At 40.4% G+C, this 17,536-nt stretch overlaps 3 protein-coding genes across 9 annotated transcripts in view; 1 reads left to right on the forward strand and 2 right to left on the reverse strand.

The window, feature by feature from the left end:
* Positions 1-3,331, reverse strand: LOC110514021 (CD83 antigen). Its single transcript, XM_021593617.3, has 5 exons — positions 3,111-3,331; positions 2,883-3,019; positions 1,887-2,121; positions 1,635-1,735; positions 1-1,496 (listed from the first exon to the last, which is right to left on the reverse strand). The coding sequence occupies exons 1-5, from the start codon at positions 3,136-3,138 to the stop codon at positions 1,344-1,346; spliced, it is 654 nt and encodes a 217-aa protein (XP_021449292.2). The 5' UTR covers positions 3,139-3,331; the 3' UTR covers positions 1-1,343.
* On the forward strand, positions 3,237-14,884 carry LOC110514034 (uncharacterized). 3 transcript variants are annotated; one of them, XM_021593623.3, is made up of 6 exons: positions 3,237-3,458; positions 8,865-8,992; positions 9,358-9,480; positions 9,561-9,597; positions 9,696-9,755; positions 13,637-14,884. In XM_021593623.3, exons 1-6 carry the CDS (start codon positions 3,425-3,427, stop codon positions 13,690-13,692), a joined length of 438 nt encoding a protein of 145 aa, XP_021449298.1. In that variant the 5' UTR covers positions 3,237-3,424; the 3' UTR covers positions 13,693-14,884. The 3 variants fall into 3 exon arrangements, with proteins under 3 accessions (XP_021449298.1, XP_021449303.1, XP_090085128.1); XM_021593628.3 differs by having other exon boundaries at positions 3,262-3,458; positions 8,880-8,992; XM_090229002.1 differs by lacking the exon at positions 13,637-14,884 and having other exon boundaries at positions 3,271-3,458; positions 9,696-9,998.
* The window catches only part of LOC110513982 (uncharacterized), a 25,650-nt gene continuing 13,236 nt past the window's right edge, over positions 5,123-17,536 (reverse strand). The window contains exons 23-28 of one of the 5 annotated variants that reach the window (XR_016494182.1): positions 17,268-17,444; positions 17,084-17,174; positions 16,855-16,932; positions 16,462-16,698; positions 13,973-14,042; positions 5,123-5,355 (exon numbers count right to left, since the gene is read on the reverse strand). Coding sequence is in view for 4 of the 5 variants with exons in the window: in XM_021593599.3 (XP_021449274.2) it covers positions 16,487-16,698; positions 16,855-16,932; positions 17,084-17,174; positions 17,268-17,444 (558 nt within the window). In the remaining variant the exon portion in view is untranslated. Of the gene's footprint in view, positions 5,356-13,267; positions 14,043-15,122; positions 15,710-15,831; positions 16,699-16,854; positions 16,933-17,083; positions 17,175-17,267; positions 17,445-17,536 lie in introns of those variants that run through there. The other 4 variants (XM_021593599.3, XM_090228999.1, XM_036972237.2 and 1 more) reach the window with 4 other exon arrangements.

The following is a 17,536-nucleotide window of genomic DNA, read 5'->3' on the forward strand; positions in this document are numbered from 1 at the left end:
TTATTTACACGTCTTCTTTATTTTCAACGTATACACAGAATTGCTGATCATATTCAAAAACCAGATAAAGATTTATACAAAGTTTATTTTCTGTCAGTTACTTTTTGCCAATATTCACCAAAGCCCACTTTTGTATTGCTTGGATGACATTTTAATTTTTTGGTTCTGCATAAAAAAGTATATACTGTTTTGACCTCACAAAACTAAAATAACTAAAAGTTATCGATAATTCCTGAACATTAGAGTTAATTGAGAGCTTTGCTTGGCTCAGATGGAATGCAGTCTTGGTTGATTTCATCTCTCTGTGCAGAGTCCAGCATGTCCCACCAAATCCTTCCAACACGGGTGAGTCCCATTGAACAGTACTCAGATCAATTCCATTTCAATACTTGTCAATAAAGGATTTTAATTAGGCATGAAATTCAATGCAGTGCACATTGATCATTTTCCAGTTCAAAATCAATTTCATCTTCCAATTACTGAAACTTCAATTGACTGGGTTGACTGAAATGTAAATGGAATTAACCCCAACATTGCCATGGAAAGACCCTGCAGAATGACCCCTATTAGGTTCTAATTTTCAGAGTAAAAACTCAATGGCACTATGAAAGCTTTACCAAGTTTATTCTTCCCAGAGGATCAATACAGCTGCATTAGACAAAAAGATTTTCACACAAGCACTGATATTTAACCCTTTCTCTTAGGCTGAGTCTCCTCCTACCCATCTGATTGTATCTTTACTGCTAGGCAGGAAACTAAGTAATATGGCCATAAACTTTTCTTTCTCCCTTAACGTGACCTGACCTGACCTCGACCCCCTTCATCACTAATCCATGGCTCTCTCCCCTTATCAATGCCTGCCATATGTGATCGCTTCCCTGCACTCAGCACATTCCAAGCTTAATTGCACACACTATATACCTTCCTCCTACAGATAACCATAGGATCCCTGATATAATGTAAACGTTATACATTACCCTCTCTCCCTCAGTGACATGAATAAGTATATTTCATATTCTCAGAACCCCACACGCCGTATCATTCATTATTTATTCTCCCTTTCCTGAAGTTCCTTGTTGGGGTTTGATCTTGGGGCTTAGATCGTGGGGTCCATTCACCATGCCCTGCTCCTTGCTCTTGAATGCTGCAGTCATACCTACACAATTTAGTTCTACAGGATCGTCCAGAGGTTTGTCTGCCTCCCTCTGCTCTAGACGTGAACTCTCTGGAAAGTAGACATGACTCTTAGGCTCCTTGCTCAGCTTCAAATGGGCTCTAGTCTTTCTCTGTGTTTCCTCTTCACATTCAAGTATACAATGAGCCCAAACTAGCAGAACAGGGTCTCACACACAGACATGTTTTATGGAACCCTGTCCTGACCAGTTTGGCCCCAGAGTGTAGATCAACATTAAATCTTTTTTCTCAAGGGGTGCATCTAGAAGTGGTTCTTGTGGATACTTCTTACTCCTTTGCAATAACATATTCCTTAGGATGACCTATGGTAAAGATTAGCATTATTAAGTAAATAAGGAAAATGAAATACATGGAAACCATCACCATAAAATGTTAGTTTCTTTCATCTGTTTAAAAAAACCAGATAACTCAGAGGAACAGCTGACAGTGTAGTAACTCACATAGCTGATGGTGAATATCAGCAATGCCGCAACAATCCCCACAATGGAAAGAACTAGAATGGTATCCATTTCTTCTGATTGGTATGTGGACTCAAGGCAACCTGCAAAACAAGTATCCACAAATCCTTGAGCCTCACTGGAAATGTTTTAAAAGATTAACTTTCTCTGGCTCCAATTTAGAAACACTCCCATGCAGTATACAGTTTGCTTACATACCAAAACAAGCACACATTGGGAGTAGAACACACTCACCTGTCACTCTGAGGTGAACCTGCCCCTCCTGGTTCTGCTCTCCTACAGGTGCTGCCAGGAGACACTTGTACCTCCCGCTATCAACAGCCGTTACATTGGGCAGGAAGATATCGAAAGAATCGTCAGCCAAAAGTTCCACTTCACGCTCCAAACCTGCAAACCGTAGGGTGGTGCTGTTAGGTGATAGCCTCTTCATCAATAGACCAGACTCCTTATTATAGGGCTTCTCACCCAGCTGCAAGAAGAGGGTGTGAGGTTACTTTATGCCCCTAACAGCTGGTCTTAACCTGCTTAACCTTATAGAATGTCATATTATTCTTTACGTAAATCTGTATGATATGTATCATATGTTACATTTTGTATGGTATGTATTCATTTGTGGATGTCCATTACCCATTTTGTATGATATGTTACAAATTACAATTCCTATAATATGTTACAAATTTGCTAGACTTAAAATATATTACGAATTTGCAAAACGTATGATATGTTACGAATGCTAGCTACTCTAGCTAATGTTAACTAGGCTGGGCTCAGGGGTTAAGGTTAAGTTTAGGAGTTAGGTTAAAGGGTTAGGGTTAGGGGAAAGGTTAGCTACAAATATTAAGGTTAGGTGAAGGGTTAGCTAAAATGGTTAAGGTTAGAGGAAGGGTTAGCTAACATGCTAAGTAGTTAAAAAGTTGCTAAAATGCTGAAGTTGTCCCTGATGAGATTCAAACTCGCAACCTTTGATTTGCTAAATATTTACATTGTATGCCCACCTATCCACTCCGACCACTCCCCCTCCTTTAGTTTTTGCCTTTAGTAACCATCTGTCTGTTACCATAACAAACGTAACATATCACACTAAATGGAGTTTCATGGATTTACTTACAGAATAATACAAAATGCTCTAAGACAAGTTGCTGGTCTAGGACCAGCGCTGTATATTTTTTTTACATATATTGCATGGTTCAAAACACAACATTTGTGCTATTATAATAATAGAAAGCTTACCTTGTACCACCTCACCGCCCGGTACTGGACCCCAGGCTTACGTATTGCTTTACATTTCAGAATTGAGTCCTCTCCACAAACTGACTTCACCTCTTGTGTAGGCTTATCCTGTGTAAGCCCACCTTGAAAGTAGGCAGCTATAGACAAACACAAGGTAAATCATCATTTCAGGTGAGTCTGCAGTTAGACTGATATCAAAGTCATTGTTTAATAGAAATTACAACATACCTAGAATGCAGACGAGTTGAAAAAACATATTTGTAGAACTACAGCAATGAAGATGATGATCCAGAAAATAAGTGAATCATTTTATATAGTAAGCTAAAATGGAAGTGAAACTAAGGGGATTCCCGTAGAGTGCTTCGTCACAGTGGGTGTAGATGGATGAGAAACTATCCGCTTCAGTACGAAATGAAGACGGGACAGCCAGAGGTGTTAAGGTGTATGAGGTGTTAATGTGATCTCATTGAATTACATATTCTGGGGGTGATGTCTCAGGTGCGCGTGCACTCTCCACTGGAATTGTATTTCTTGAGCATATCATGGCGATACGAGGCATTATCCTGGTGTGTTCCGGTAGGCTGTTTTTCATACATATGTTTTCATACACAGCGTTAAAATTAAGCACCGTTGTCACTGGATGTTATTTCTGAATGTTAACTCAATACTTTATTTAGCAGTTTATTAGTAGATGGGCCAAATATGGTGGATAAATGAAGATATTTAATTCAGGTAATTTACAATTGAAAAATTAAAGGTCCGTTCCTGTTTGCTTAACGGGGTGGCTATCCCATAGGCGATAGCAGCTCGGCCTGGTCGACTTAGTTCATTGACTTCAATTGAACCAGAAAAAACAGCGAGTGGGGTGTCTTGTTTCTCATCCGTCGCTGGCTAGGCATCAGATGCATTTTACGCACGCTCACACATGCGATGTGTCTGTCTGCTTGGCATTACTTAGATTTATTTCGGTAGATGAGAAGGCGTTAATTCGAAAATAATAAATATATATATATAGGCTTTTTGCTTACTGAAATTTCACATTCATTTTCCATCGCCTGTGAATAACCACACTGGCTGCGCAATTGCACACATGTCTGGTAAAGCAAAATTAGGGAATCCCCTAACCATGAGCTAGTCACTCGCTCTGAGCCCTTGTGGCGCGATGGGTAACGATGCTTCGAGGGTGTCTGTAGTCTATGTGTGCAGAGGGTCCCTGGTTCTAGTCCAGGTAGGGCGAGGAGATGAACAAAAGCTATGCTGTTACATATAGAACTCTTTTTTGGAAGGTCCTATAAAGAACCATTAAAAAGGTCAAAAAGGTTTTTGTTTTTATTTAATACATTTATTAAACTTTTATAGTGCTTTTCATTACAGACAAAATCTCTAAGTGCTTGTTAAACAAAATAAACAAGTCATTTTTTAAGAAATATAGTCTATAACAGTAGCTAGATCAGCTAGATGAAGTCTGAGTGTTTCTTGACGCCTCCAGCAGATGGGCAGCCATAGTCATGAGGATCTGGAAGCTCATAGCTAGTCTCATAGCTAGATGGTCAGCGGAGGTGGTGGTCAGGTCAGCATGTCCAAGGGCATGCAGGTAGTGCGATGTCATCATGGCGTCTCTAGAGTTTCTGTATTGTTAGGACTCGATGATAAAGTTTGAGCTCCACACAGAGAACAGCCCATTCCTTACTTCAGAAGTATCCTCCCGAGCAATTAAACTGCCCCGCTGCCAATATATCCTCTTGTACATTCTGTTTAACTTAATCGTGCAAGTGGGTAACCTGTGCAAGGTGTGAAATGGAAATGTATTTTTTGCATATCCCAACTCTCCCTGAGACTCTCTCAGAGAGTGGGGTCACAGCCAGGGATCAGCCATTATTGACGCTGACCCTGGAGCAATTGGGGTTAAGTGCCTTTCTCAAGGGCACATCAACAGATTTTTCACCTAGTCTGCTCTAGGATTTAACCCAGTGACCTTTTCAGTTAGTGTCCCAATGCTCTTAACCACTAGGTTGCCTGCTGCCCTTGTTCTATAAATGACTATTAAAACAAGGTTTTATAGTAGTGTCATGAGGTGGAAAGTGACAGGTTCTAGATCTAGTTTGAGCAGGCAGACAGAGAAAGCAGAGGCAGACAACAAATGCCATTTTCTAAACATTGGTTTTGTAAGGAATGGTTTTCAATTAGTTTCAACTTGTCAGTTATCAAGGTTCAATTTCAAAAAAACGTTTCCTACTACATTTCACTTTTAAACCAAGATAGTTTATTTAAAAAAATCAGAAGAAACACACAAACCTAAGAAAACAAAAGGGGCTCATGAGTGATGCAGCCCAGGAGAAAGGCGTCCATTTTCTCCAGTTCTCAGTTGAAGCTCAAACTTCATTAGCCATGTGCTCTCACCAAACAAAACCATAAGCTCTCTGCCCAATTATCTCCACCATGCCTCCAGACAACATTCACTTCCTGTGGACAGCTGACAAGAAACACAAAAAATAGGTGGGGTTTAAACACATGAAGCTATAATCACATGACTAGTCAGTTAGCCAATGAAATCACTTGTTATATTAAATATGCTTAAAGTCACAGCTATGACAATGGCCTCAAAAGGGGTTCCACTATGGCTACAACCCTTTTTGGTGCTGTATAGAATTTATTTTAACAGTTCTTTATAGAACCTTTGTGGACCTTTTTATAAAACCTTTCTCAATCTAAAAATAACCTTCTGAAGAACAATACAGGTTTTTTTCTGGTTAGCCATTTTAAATGGTTAAATTTCCATAGGTTTTATTGTTGAGTTAATTGGTTTATTGTTACTGTAATTGAATTATGCCAATGTGCTTTCATTAATTGAAAACCCTTAATCTATTTTATGAGAATTTGTAAGATTCTTGTGTGCATAAAATAGATGGAGACCAGTCTTTTCAATAATAGGTAACAGAATTTATTCTCGGAGCGCGCTGCCACTTAACCACGAGCAACAGTTTATATACAGATCATGATGTCATTTCAATGTTTTAACAGAATCCCCTCCTCTCGACCGGGACAAAGTGAGGTGAAAAGTTCATTCTAACTTACTAACACACTCCCAGGTAACTTTTGACCCCTCAACATTATCGATCACCACTGAGCTGACAGTTCTAATTAACAGAAAACTTAGGAATGCACTGTCTTACCTAAAAACCCCAGAGCTCAGTTTCGTAGGTTCAACCATAGGCTAACAACCTTATGTGTTTACACAGTCCACAACCCATTTGTTTCTTCCTAGTTGGAATGGTGTTCATTAACTTTAATTACTCCTTGTCCGTGTCTCACAATCCCTTCTTATGAACTCATATTGTTAATCAGATATAATAAAACAGAGTATAAGTTTTACTTAGTTACAGTTCCATTTAAAATGATTTGTTCAGTCATTTAATCATAACTTTCCCAACATTTATATCAGGGGTGCTAACTCTGGAACAACTGGGGGATCCTGAGGAGAGGTTTGAACACCCCTGATTTAGATCACAGTTCTCAATTGATGCAAGGCCATACATGAGTTTGTCACAAGACGCCTTCACTGGGCATATTTAACACGTAACAGTATAGCACAACAGATTATATGAACTGGAATGACACTTTCACCTCAAAATATTTGAATGAGCTGCCTTTTATACTTTTTAATTATGACCAGAGAGGAAGAGGCAAAGAGAGGTTTCACTCGCCAAAATCTGTCCAAAATAAGCCCAATGTGTTTCTATGGTTTTATTTTGGATTTAATCTTGTCGTCTGCCTTCCCTCATTTGGGACAACGACTCCCATTCTTAGGGCGAAGACATGAGCATCTCATCATTAAATACAGATCTTTGTTATCACTAAAAGAGCAAAAACACTTTTTGTGAACTGTAAAGAACCCCTGAATTGCTCAAAGGGTTATTAGAGTCATTATGGTTCTAGACAGAACCATTTTTTTATTGTATTTTATTTAACTAGGCAAGTCAGTTAAAAATTATTATTTACAATGACGGCCTACAGCCATTCCAGAGTTAGCACACCTGATACAAACCAATTAACACACAAATAAAAACCTATGGAAATTTAACAATATAAAATGGCTCACCAGAAAAAAAGCTGTTTTGTTCTTCAAAAGGTTATTTCTAGGCAAAAGGCCTCCTTCGGGGACGGTGGATGGGATTAAACATTTTAAAGATAGGACAAAACTCACATCATGACAAGAGACACCACAACACTGCATAAAGAGTGACCTAATACAACTACACAGCATGGTAGCAACACAACATGGCAGCAGCACAAAACATGGTACAAACATCACCCAATCCAATGAACCCTCGAGGAACCCTATTTTCGTAGTGTGTGACAGTGTGGTCGTTCGAGTAATTGGGCTGTGACAGATTAGGTTACATCTCACATGTGAGATGCATCATGAAAATAGTTCACGCATGCTGAATGGGGATATCAACAGCAGCCTAGTCATACCTAATTTAGGATATGCAGTTTGCATGGTAATGTATCTAATCTAATTTCCAGACACTTCCGCCCAAATGCGCGAATAGTCTAGTGGACCAAGGCGTCAAACTTGGCCTTCATTAGCCAGTACAGAAAGATTGCGAGAAACTCCAGACGCATAGGCATTGATTTAGTCTGCTTAATCCACCAACCAATCATCTCTCACAACACCTTCCCCCTAACCCTCCCCGTACATGTCTTGTGCTTACCACAAGTTCCTGCCCGGTGTAATAATATTGATGGTTAGTCAAGACTTATTCGTTTTTTTCAGAAAAGTCATCATGTTTACAAGTACTACCTGTCATTTCAATAAGTATAGTTCTATGTACTGATGTAACCAACGGAATTTGATCCTAGGTTGTTTTCACAAGACTCTTAGCCCTCTGAACTTATGGCTTCGCATGGGGGAGCAAACACGAGTGCTCCGCTTTCTTGATAATTGGCCCAGAACAGAGTAGCACGGCAGGCCCTTAGATGTACACGGAGAGCCATGCATGTCAATCTCTCCAGGCGAGATTGACTGCATCAATGCTTGTTTTTGTGAGAGGTATTGACATGTTGAAATCACCAAGCTGTCTGTTTAAGCGTCTAGCGCACAGCTCAGACACCCATGCATTCCCCACACGACATACCACACCAGATGTCTCTTCACAGTCCCCAAAACCAGAACAGACTACGGGAAGCACAGAGTACTACATAGAGGGGTGGCAGCGTATCCTAGTGGTTAGACCATTGGACTAGTAGCTGAAAGGTTGCAAGATCGAATCCCGAGTTGACAAGGTACAAATCTGTCATTCTGCCCCTGAACAAGGCAGTTAACCCACTGTTCCTAGGCTGTCATTGAAAATAAGAATTTGTTCTTAACTGACTTGCCTAGTAAAATAAATGACTACATGGAACTCTATTCCATATCATGTAATGCAGTAAAAACAGATACAACTACAGTGTGGACTGTGCAGAGACACACATATGCTAACACAGGCACTCTACACACATTTTAATATTGTTATTTTTCTGTATTATTGATTTTGTATTGTAGATATGTTATGGCAAAGTAGTGTGTATTAATGTGTTGTGTTATGTATTGTTTTGTTGTATGTAATTGTGATTGGACCCTAGGAAGAGTAGCTGCTGCCTTGGCAGCCGCTAATGGGGATCCGGAATACATGCAAATATACTATAGTAACCACCTCCATTAAGCTGACACTGCCTAGTATGTAGCATAACAGTGGATTTAGGTCAACATCATCCTTTCTTAGTGCTAGGTGGATTCCAGTGGAGGCTGGTTGGATGTGCTATAGGAGGACAGGCTCATTGTAATGGCTGGAATGGAATGGTATCAAACATATGGAAACCACACGTTTGACTCCGTTCCATTCATTCCATTCCAATGAGCCTGTCCTATAGCTCCTTCCACCAGCCTCCACTGGTGGATTCCCAATCCCATTCAAATCCTTTTCTTTATTCACTTTTCAGTCTTATTGTCCGCAGCCCTTGTCGTGGAGAACATTCCCTACACATGTCAAGAGGGTACAATCACACTTGAAGCACCATTTGGAGCAATGGATCCCCATTGTGAACAGAGCTGGACCACTGGCAAAAAGGTAATCTATTATCTATTTTATTAGCACTATTATTTAGACTTCACCATTGATGGTATCATCAACAGTATGCAGAGGGTCAGGAGCCATGTCAATTGACATAGATAGTTTGTGTGTATGCATTGATATGTAGGCTACGTGTGCCTTTTTAAAAGTGTATGTAGTTCTGTCCTTGAGCTGTTCTTGTCTAATGATGTTCTGTATTATGTCATTCTGTATTATGTTTCATGTTTTGTGTGGACCCCAGGAAGAGTAGCTGCTGCTTTTGCAACAGCTAATGGGGATCCTAATAAAATACCAAAAACAACAACAATTGAAACATGACGTGAAATATATATATATATATTTTTTTTCTTTTCTTACTGCAGCCCATTGCCTACTACAAAAATGGCAAAGGTGAATGCAGGTTTCCATGCAAGCACGTGTTCTCTGGCAAAGTCATCCTCCGAGAATGTCCCGATGTCATATTAACTACTGGTTGCACCACCAAAGTAGGTCAACTTATACAATTCACATTCCTCTCCTTTGTTACTTCCTGCCAAGTGTCAACCTGTTTCTTTCTCTTTCACAGGATGGGGTATATGAAGAGACCAGGCTACACTTCTCAGGTATGGTTGCTCCTGATGTTATTGGTGTATAACACAACAAACCATTGATATTCATATAGAGCATTGTGGTCATCATATTGCTCTTTTTGCTCCATTAGTGATAACCAGACCAACTGTCTCTATGACAACCACTAACACTGCAAACAAGCAATTCTATGGTAAAGTATGATTTTAAAAATAATGGATTACATTTTGATTGCACAAATAAGTGGCACTGTTATCAAAATATACATTACTAGCGGTAAATCATTGCAAATTAATATTTTGATTTAATGCAATTCCCCCCCTCATTCAAAGCAAATAGCCTATGTACAATGCCTTCGGAAAGTATTCAGACCCCTTGACTTTTTCCACATTCTGTTACGTTACTTACTGCCTTATTAAAAAAATAAAAGAATAAAGAATTCCCCTCATCAATCTACACACAATACCCCATAATGACAAAGCAAAAACAGGTTTAGAAATGTTTGCTAATTTATATATATATATATATATAAAAAAAAATGGAAATATAACATTTACATAAGTATTCAAACCCTTTACTCAGTACTTTGTTGAAGCACCTTTGGCAGCGATTACAGCATCGAGTCTTCTTGGGTATGACACTACAAGCTTGGCACACCTGTATTTGGGGAGTTTCTCCCATTCTTCTCTGTAGATCCTCTCAAGCTCTGTCATGTTGGATGGGGAGCTTTGCTGCACAGCTATTTTCAGTTCTCTCCAGAGATGTTCAAGTTCATGGTCTGGCTGGGCCACTCAAGGACATTCAGAGACTTATCCTGAAGCCACTCCTGAGTTGTCTTGGCTGTGTGCTTTGGGTCATTGTCCTGTTTGAAGGTGAACCTTCGCCCCCGTCTGAGGTCCTGAGCTCTCTGGAGCAGGTTTTCATCAAGATCTCGCAGTACTTTGCTCTGTTCATCTTTCCCTTGATCCTGACTAGTCTCCCTATCAAGAATCAAGGTAAGACCCAGATACAGACTGTCAAAGTAACAATGTTTATTGTGGCAACAGGGGCAGGCAAAGACAGGTCAAGGCAGGCAGGGGTCGAAGATTCAGGGTAAGGCAAAGGTACAGGACGGCAGGCGGACTCAGGGGATTAAAGGGAAGATGGGCGACACCTGGAGAGGGGTGGAGACAAGCACAAGGACAGGTGAAACAGATCAGGGCCTGACACTCCCAGTCCATGTGCTGAAAGCATACTCACAGCATTATGCTGCCACCACCATGCTTCACCGTAGGCATGGTGCCAGGTTTCCACAAGACTTGACGCTTGGCATTTCATCGGACCAGAGAATCTTGTTTCTCAAGGTCTGCAAGTCTTTATGTGCCTTTTGGCAAACTCCAAGCAGGCTGTCATGTGCCTTTTACTGAGGAGTGGCTTCATTCTGGCCTCTCTACCACAAAGGCCTGATTGGTGGAGTGCTGCAGAGACGGTTGTCCTTCTGGAAGGTTCTCCCATCTCCACAGAGGAACTCTGTCAGAGTGACCATCGGATTCTTGGTCATCACCCTGACCAAGAGCCTTCTCCCTCAATTGCTCAGTTTGGCCGGGCGGCCAGCTCTAGGAAGAGTCTTGCCGGTTCCAAACTTCTTCCGTTTAAGAATGATGGAGGCCACTGTGTTCTTGGGGACCTTCAATGCTGCAACATTTTTTTGGTACCCTTCCTCAGATCTGTGCCTCGACACAGTCCTGTCTCAGAGCTCTACGGAAAATTCCTTCAACTTCAACTTGTTTTTTTCTCTGACATGCACTGTCAACTGTGGGACCTTAAATAGACAGTGTGCCTTTCCAAATCATGTCCAATCAATTGAATTTACAACAGGACTCCTAACAAGTTGTAGAAACATCTTAAGGATGATCAATGGAAACAGGATGCAACTGAGCTCAATTTCGAGTCTCATAGCAAAGGGTCTGAATACTTATGTAAATAAGATATTTCTGTTTTTTATTTGTAATAAATTTGCTAAAATAAAAAATAAAAAAACTGTTTTCGCTTTGTCATTATGGGGTATTGTGTGAAAATTGCTGAAAAAAAATAAAATATATTTAAATGATTTTCGAATAAGGCTTGTAACATAACAAAATATGGAAAAACTCAAGGGGTGTGAATATTTTCTGAAGGCACTGTATGAGGCTATCAACCTTCTCAACTCCGGTGCGTTTAAAAAACTTGTTGGGGGCTACTGTGTTTGTTTATAGGCACTTGCTCTCTGGACCGATACAAAAGTCAACTCGGCTACTTGTGTTGCTGGCACGTTTCGTTAGGCCTAAACCATGTTATCCATTAAAACAGTAGCCTACAATAGAAAATGAATTTTGTGATGCATAATTTTGTGCCTTGCTTTGTTTGACCTCATTATTTCAAAGGATTTTAGGCTTGGTTTAAGAATTGGGGAAAACAGGACAACTGGTCATGAGACTATGCTGTTGAAGATTTTACGCCCGGGCCTTCCATAGACTGACTATAAGCGCAGCAGGTCACTTGCAGTTGATAGGAAGTACTGTACCTTGGATATCGCAGATTGCTGGCTGCATGTCCCATGATTGCCATGGGAATTTGGAATGTCCAGTCCGTAGCCATGAGACTCTTTGTTTGGACACGGCCAAGGTGGCAGCCTGGCGCACTGTACGCACCTTATGACTCACCTCCTCATCACTGTCATCTTCTCTTGGGCGTACTCTTAGTGGCCTCTTATTGTTATACCCACTGAGTAGCTGGACCCTCGCGTTTATAGGCCCAGGCTTTGCCTTGGCAGCAAAATGACGTCATAATGGCATCGACATGATGCAATAGTAACCGTGCCATTCCAAACCAGTGTTGTGTTTGATACCACCTAAAGCGAGACCAATTCAAAACCAAGACCGGAGCAACTTGAGTCTGAGTCAAGACCAAGACCAGAGGTGGGGCTAGATCAAGTCAAGACCGAGACCAGGAGGGTGGTTAGGGGTCCGACACCAAGTCAAGACCTGAAAAATGCGAGACCAGTTCAAGACCATTAATTGTGCCAAATCTCCACCATAATAAGAGTTCAAATTGTCCAGTATTGCTGTGTTGATATGTCAGATATGTATTCTTTAGACATTCAGAATGGTGAGAATAAAAAAAATCATGCTGACAGCAAATAGAGAGCCACTCTGCAAATGATCACGAATTTCCCCCAGTTTCCCCTTACTAATAATAGTAATAGTACTCTTCCCTACCAGCGAATCAATTCTGACGAGCGCGACAATATTTGAGGATCATTTTCGGAGAAAGTGAAGGACAGTAATGTAATGGGTAAAGTAGGAAGCCCTGGTTTCAATAGGCAATAAGATATTAATGTGTCATGAAATGAGTGTGGATATTTGGCCTGGCGAAACGGAGCTGATAATTATGAGTTTTTCACTCCGCTGGTCCAATTCAAGAAATTATGAGTCCTCACTGTCCGGAGACAGAATCAAGACCAATTAAAAATGTATCTAACACCGAGTCAAGACCGAGACACTCAATACAGATGTAGGATCTTAATTTGATCACTCCTTTGTTGCTGAGAATTTACCTGCACAGCAGGAAATGAAAACTTGTGTATTCAAGGTTCAAAAAGTTTTCTAAATGTTGTCATTTCCAGACTTGATTTGCCCTAACGAAGAATTTACAAAAAATATCCATTAATTATAATCCACATAATAATTCACATTTCCTGTTGCTGCAGGATTATTTTACTGCTGAAGCAAACTGGCCTCGAGAACGGACTCAAGTAGTTCCAAACACAAAAAACAGGATAATAAACAAAAATACAAAATACAGCAGAATATAAAGTGGACAATATCATGTGGGACAACGACGCACATCTTTTGAGCTTAAATGAAGAAAATTGGCCCACAATTGTATGAGGAGACCCCCCTGCAGCTTAGAATCCTTAGCGTATTACAGTATAGATAACTGCATATTATCAGAGCTCTATTAGTATCAAAATAAGTTTTGATGCTATAATGAGAGATTTTGAAAACACAAAATAACTTATTATTTAACAACTGTCTTCTTCTGTTTATATTTTAGGACTCGGGGCATTCCTGATTCTTTCGGTCTCTATGATCATTCAATTTGTACTGTAGATGTGGTCTGAGGGGCCTCTCCCATTGTTGGTCCTAGATTGTTGGTCTCCAAAGAACCCAGATTGCATCCTTTATCCTGCCATTGAAGAACAGTTGTGCATTTGTAGTGGTTGGGACACACTACACAAACTAACATCAAAGTTGAGCCAATAGTATTATAGACATCTATCTACTCAGGACCTTGATTGCTTTTTAAAGGAAGAATATGGCTTCCGCCACCAATCTCCAGACTCTAATTGCATGTTTTAGTCTCATTGCTGTCTTCTATGCACTTTTTTACCTTCTGTTTCAATACTCTGCAAACTAAGTTTACATGTAGGATGGGTGAAGTTTACGTCATGTAGTTTCACCTAAGAGAGAAAGAAAGAAAGCCATAGTGTTTTTTGACTGAACACAAAATTAAACAGGAAATGTGTTGCTGCTGACCACTGCCTCAACATGTTGTGCCATGTAGACAGTGTTATTTATTACATATATTTATGAAGCTATTTATTACCTATTAATTCTAAAAAGCACAAATTACCAAAGTATGAATGTACAATTAGCTAGAAAAACAAGCTGTGAAATGGTCCATTACAAGCCAATCATCTCTCCTATGGACAATGTTTTGGCACAAAATGGCAGTACTTCAATATGCCTTGGGACCAATGTCAAATTGTATGTGTTTTTATGTCCCATCAAATTAAGGAATTTATTTTGCAAGATTTTAAGAATATATATTTTAAGTAGTGTCCGTTTTTAAAATAATATCCACTTTGCATTGGACCATTTTGTATTGGTACAAATATAGCTACACCTACTGACCCCTAGATCAGACAATAAGCTTAGAGACAAGTGACTCAATGAAGTGGATAGATTTCACCAGGTAGATTTCAGAGAGATATACTGTAAAATATTGTTTAACACTTGGTATTAATAATATTTATTACCTGCCCCCAGTCCATACAACCAAACACTTTTATATGAACTAACAACCATCATTTTACACACATTAAGAGGAGCCCTTTTGAACATGAGCAGCGTTAAACAAGTTCATTTTCTTGTCCGTTGATGCCATGTATGTGTACTTTCGTAGCATAGTTGTAATGTTTTGCATGCTTTTGATGAGACTATCACCCATGTTCATGTTCTGCTCATTTTCTAATCTGTCATGTGATGTGGTGGTGATGCATTAAAAAAAAATGTTTCCAAACATTGTGATGCATTTTTATCAGGGTTCTGATTGCCAACATATGTACACAAAAGTACAAATGTTAAGAACACGTGTAATATAATTGAGTTTACAGGGCTATGTTTCCGCCTTGTAACGTGTTGGGATGATTCTCAAATGAAGATTGACAATGACAAAAATATCAGTTAAGAGGAGTTGAACATCCTGTTCACGTGAATGTACATGAAAATCTATTTAATAAATCAAAACCTACATCCAATGAATATAGCAAATTAATTTAATCGACAGACATTTTGTGCTACAAATCATTGGCAGATTATATAACTATATAAATTCCATATACAATACACACTGTATAACAAATGTCCATGTATTATTTTTAATATGAAATAATATGAAATAGTACGTTTTTATTTTATATTGATCATTGTTATCTTGTCTGTGAACATCTGTAAATGTGTCACGACTTCCGCCAAAGTTGGCTCCCCTGCCTGTTCGGGCGGTGCTCGGCTGTCGTCGTCACCGGCCTACTAGCCGCCACCGATCCCTTTTCCTTTTTCTGTTGGTTTAGTCTTATTAGTTGCACCTCTGTCCTATTATGTTTTCCTGATGGGCGTCCTTATTTAAGGCTAGCAAACCCGCCATTGTTTTCGGCGGGATTATTCTGGTGTTACGTGTTGTGTTGTTGGGTGTGTTCATGCTCCGGACTGGCTACCCTGTGTTTTGGGTTGGTCCGTATTTTCGAGCCCTGTGTTTGGGCATTGTATTTTGGTGCCACATTAAAGTGCACTTCTCCCTTGGAACTCTCTGCTCTCTGCGCCTGATTCCTACCTCACACACCTAGTCCTGCGTGACAGAATGGTAAAAAAAAGTTATTTAGATTAACCCGAATAACATGAGATGACTGAAAGAGATCCATTCTCAGAAAAACACTCAAACTGTGGCGACAAAAAAAGTGAGGACTCATCTTAAGAAAAGTAAGACAGAATTTATCTAAAACAGTGATATTTCAGAACACACAGTACATGTACTTGCGATACTTTACAAAATTATTTACATAACTTTTTATTTTCAATGTAAGCGCAGCATTGTTGATCATATCAAAAACAAAACCTGACTGGTAGCCAGAGACACCTGCAAGTTTCATTTTCTGCCAATTTCTTTTAGCCAGTTTCTCAAGCCTCTTTACTTAGGTTTGCTTGGAGGAAGACAATTGAATTTTTTGTTTTAGCATAAAAAATTCATAAGGATTGTTTTCGCCTAGAAAAAAAAGTGATCAATTATGCCTAAACATTAGAGTTCATTGGGAGCCTTCATCTCCCTGTGCAGAGTCCAGCGTGTCCCACCAAACCCTTCCAACACTGGTGAGCCACATTGAACAATGCTTGGATTAATTCCATTTCAATATCAGTCATTACAGGAATTGAATTAGCTATGAAATTCAAAAAGATCAACGCTGTACACATTGGTCATTTCCCAGTTCAAAACTCAATGTCAACTTCAATTCCTGGTATGGCTGAGATGTGAATGGAATTAACCCCAACGTTGCCATGGAGCGACCGTCCAACATGACCCCTCATCGTTGACCATTCCTTCACCTTTTCCTGAAGCTCCTTGTTGGGGTTAGATCTTGGGGCTTAGATCGCGGGGTCCCTTCACTAGGCCCTGCTCCTTGCGCATCACAGGCGCGTGAATGCTGCAGTCCCGTGCCTCACAGAAGCCGGGCACTCCTGCGTTGCCCGCCATGCCAGGCTGACCTAAAGCGCCTGTGAAACCACGGGGCCCTCTGGGACCTGCCATACCGTTATTTGGCTCTGCTGGGTGGCCTGGCAGCCCTGTGGGGGAAAAATTAAATAGTTGGAGGTGGCGTCTTAACAGTTCTCTTGAAAAAGTGAATCTGGAAGTGAGTTACAGATACTTTCCAACAATTCTAAGACAAGCAATTTTGAGGTAGACCTGAGAGTTTCACACCAGTGGAAACAGTGTCCTACCTCTGAGACCTTGATGCCCATCGTGTCCTGGCAGACCTTTACCAGGCTCACCCCCCTTTCCTTTCGGACCTTTTGTTCCTGTGGAGTAGAACAGAGAGCCTGTGAGTGAACTCTGAAGCTATGACTACAAAGGTGCTCCACTAATTTTCACTTGAAATGAGCCTTTGTCATCAGAGTTTTGTTTACCAGTTATCAAGTCTGGTTTAACTAAGACAATTGGAGTACATACCTCTTTCCCCCTCTGCCCCCTTCTGACCATCCACTCCTGTGTCCCCTTGGATGCCCCTGGCTCCTTTGACTCCAGCTTTGCCCGCTTTACCCTGAGAGAGACAGAGGTCAACAGAACTTATCATCGTTTGGAATAAAGGCTTTCCTTAGTAGATAGGGGTTAGTTTGGGGGCTGTGTGACTCACGGGTTTGCCTGATTCTCCAGTTGGTCCCCTGGTTCCGGGCGGCCCAATGAGTGTGCGGTTGTTGATGGGGCAGCCTTGGGAACACTTGGCCCGGATGGAAGCTGCATACTGGGAGATCTGGGCTGTCACCACTCCTTTACACAGCTGCAATACCTGCTCATCTGTCAGCCCAGGGCCCTGAGGTCAAAAAGCAGGCAATCAATCAACCAAGCAAGTAAACAATCAATCAATCAGTCAGTAAAAGTTATTGCTAGATATGGGTCAATGTA

The sequence above is a fragment of the Oncorhynchus mykiss genome, chromosome 3 (genome assembly GCF_057628025.1).
Source record: "Oncorhynchus mykiss isolate SJ-2025 chromosome 3, ASM5762802v1, whole genome shotgun sequence".
NCBI classification, from domain to species: Eukaryota; Metazoa; Chordata; class Actinopteri; order Salmoniformes; family Salmonidae; genus Oncorhynchus; species Oncorhynchus mykiss.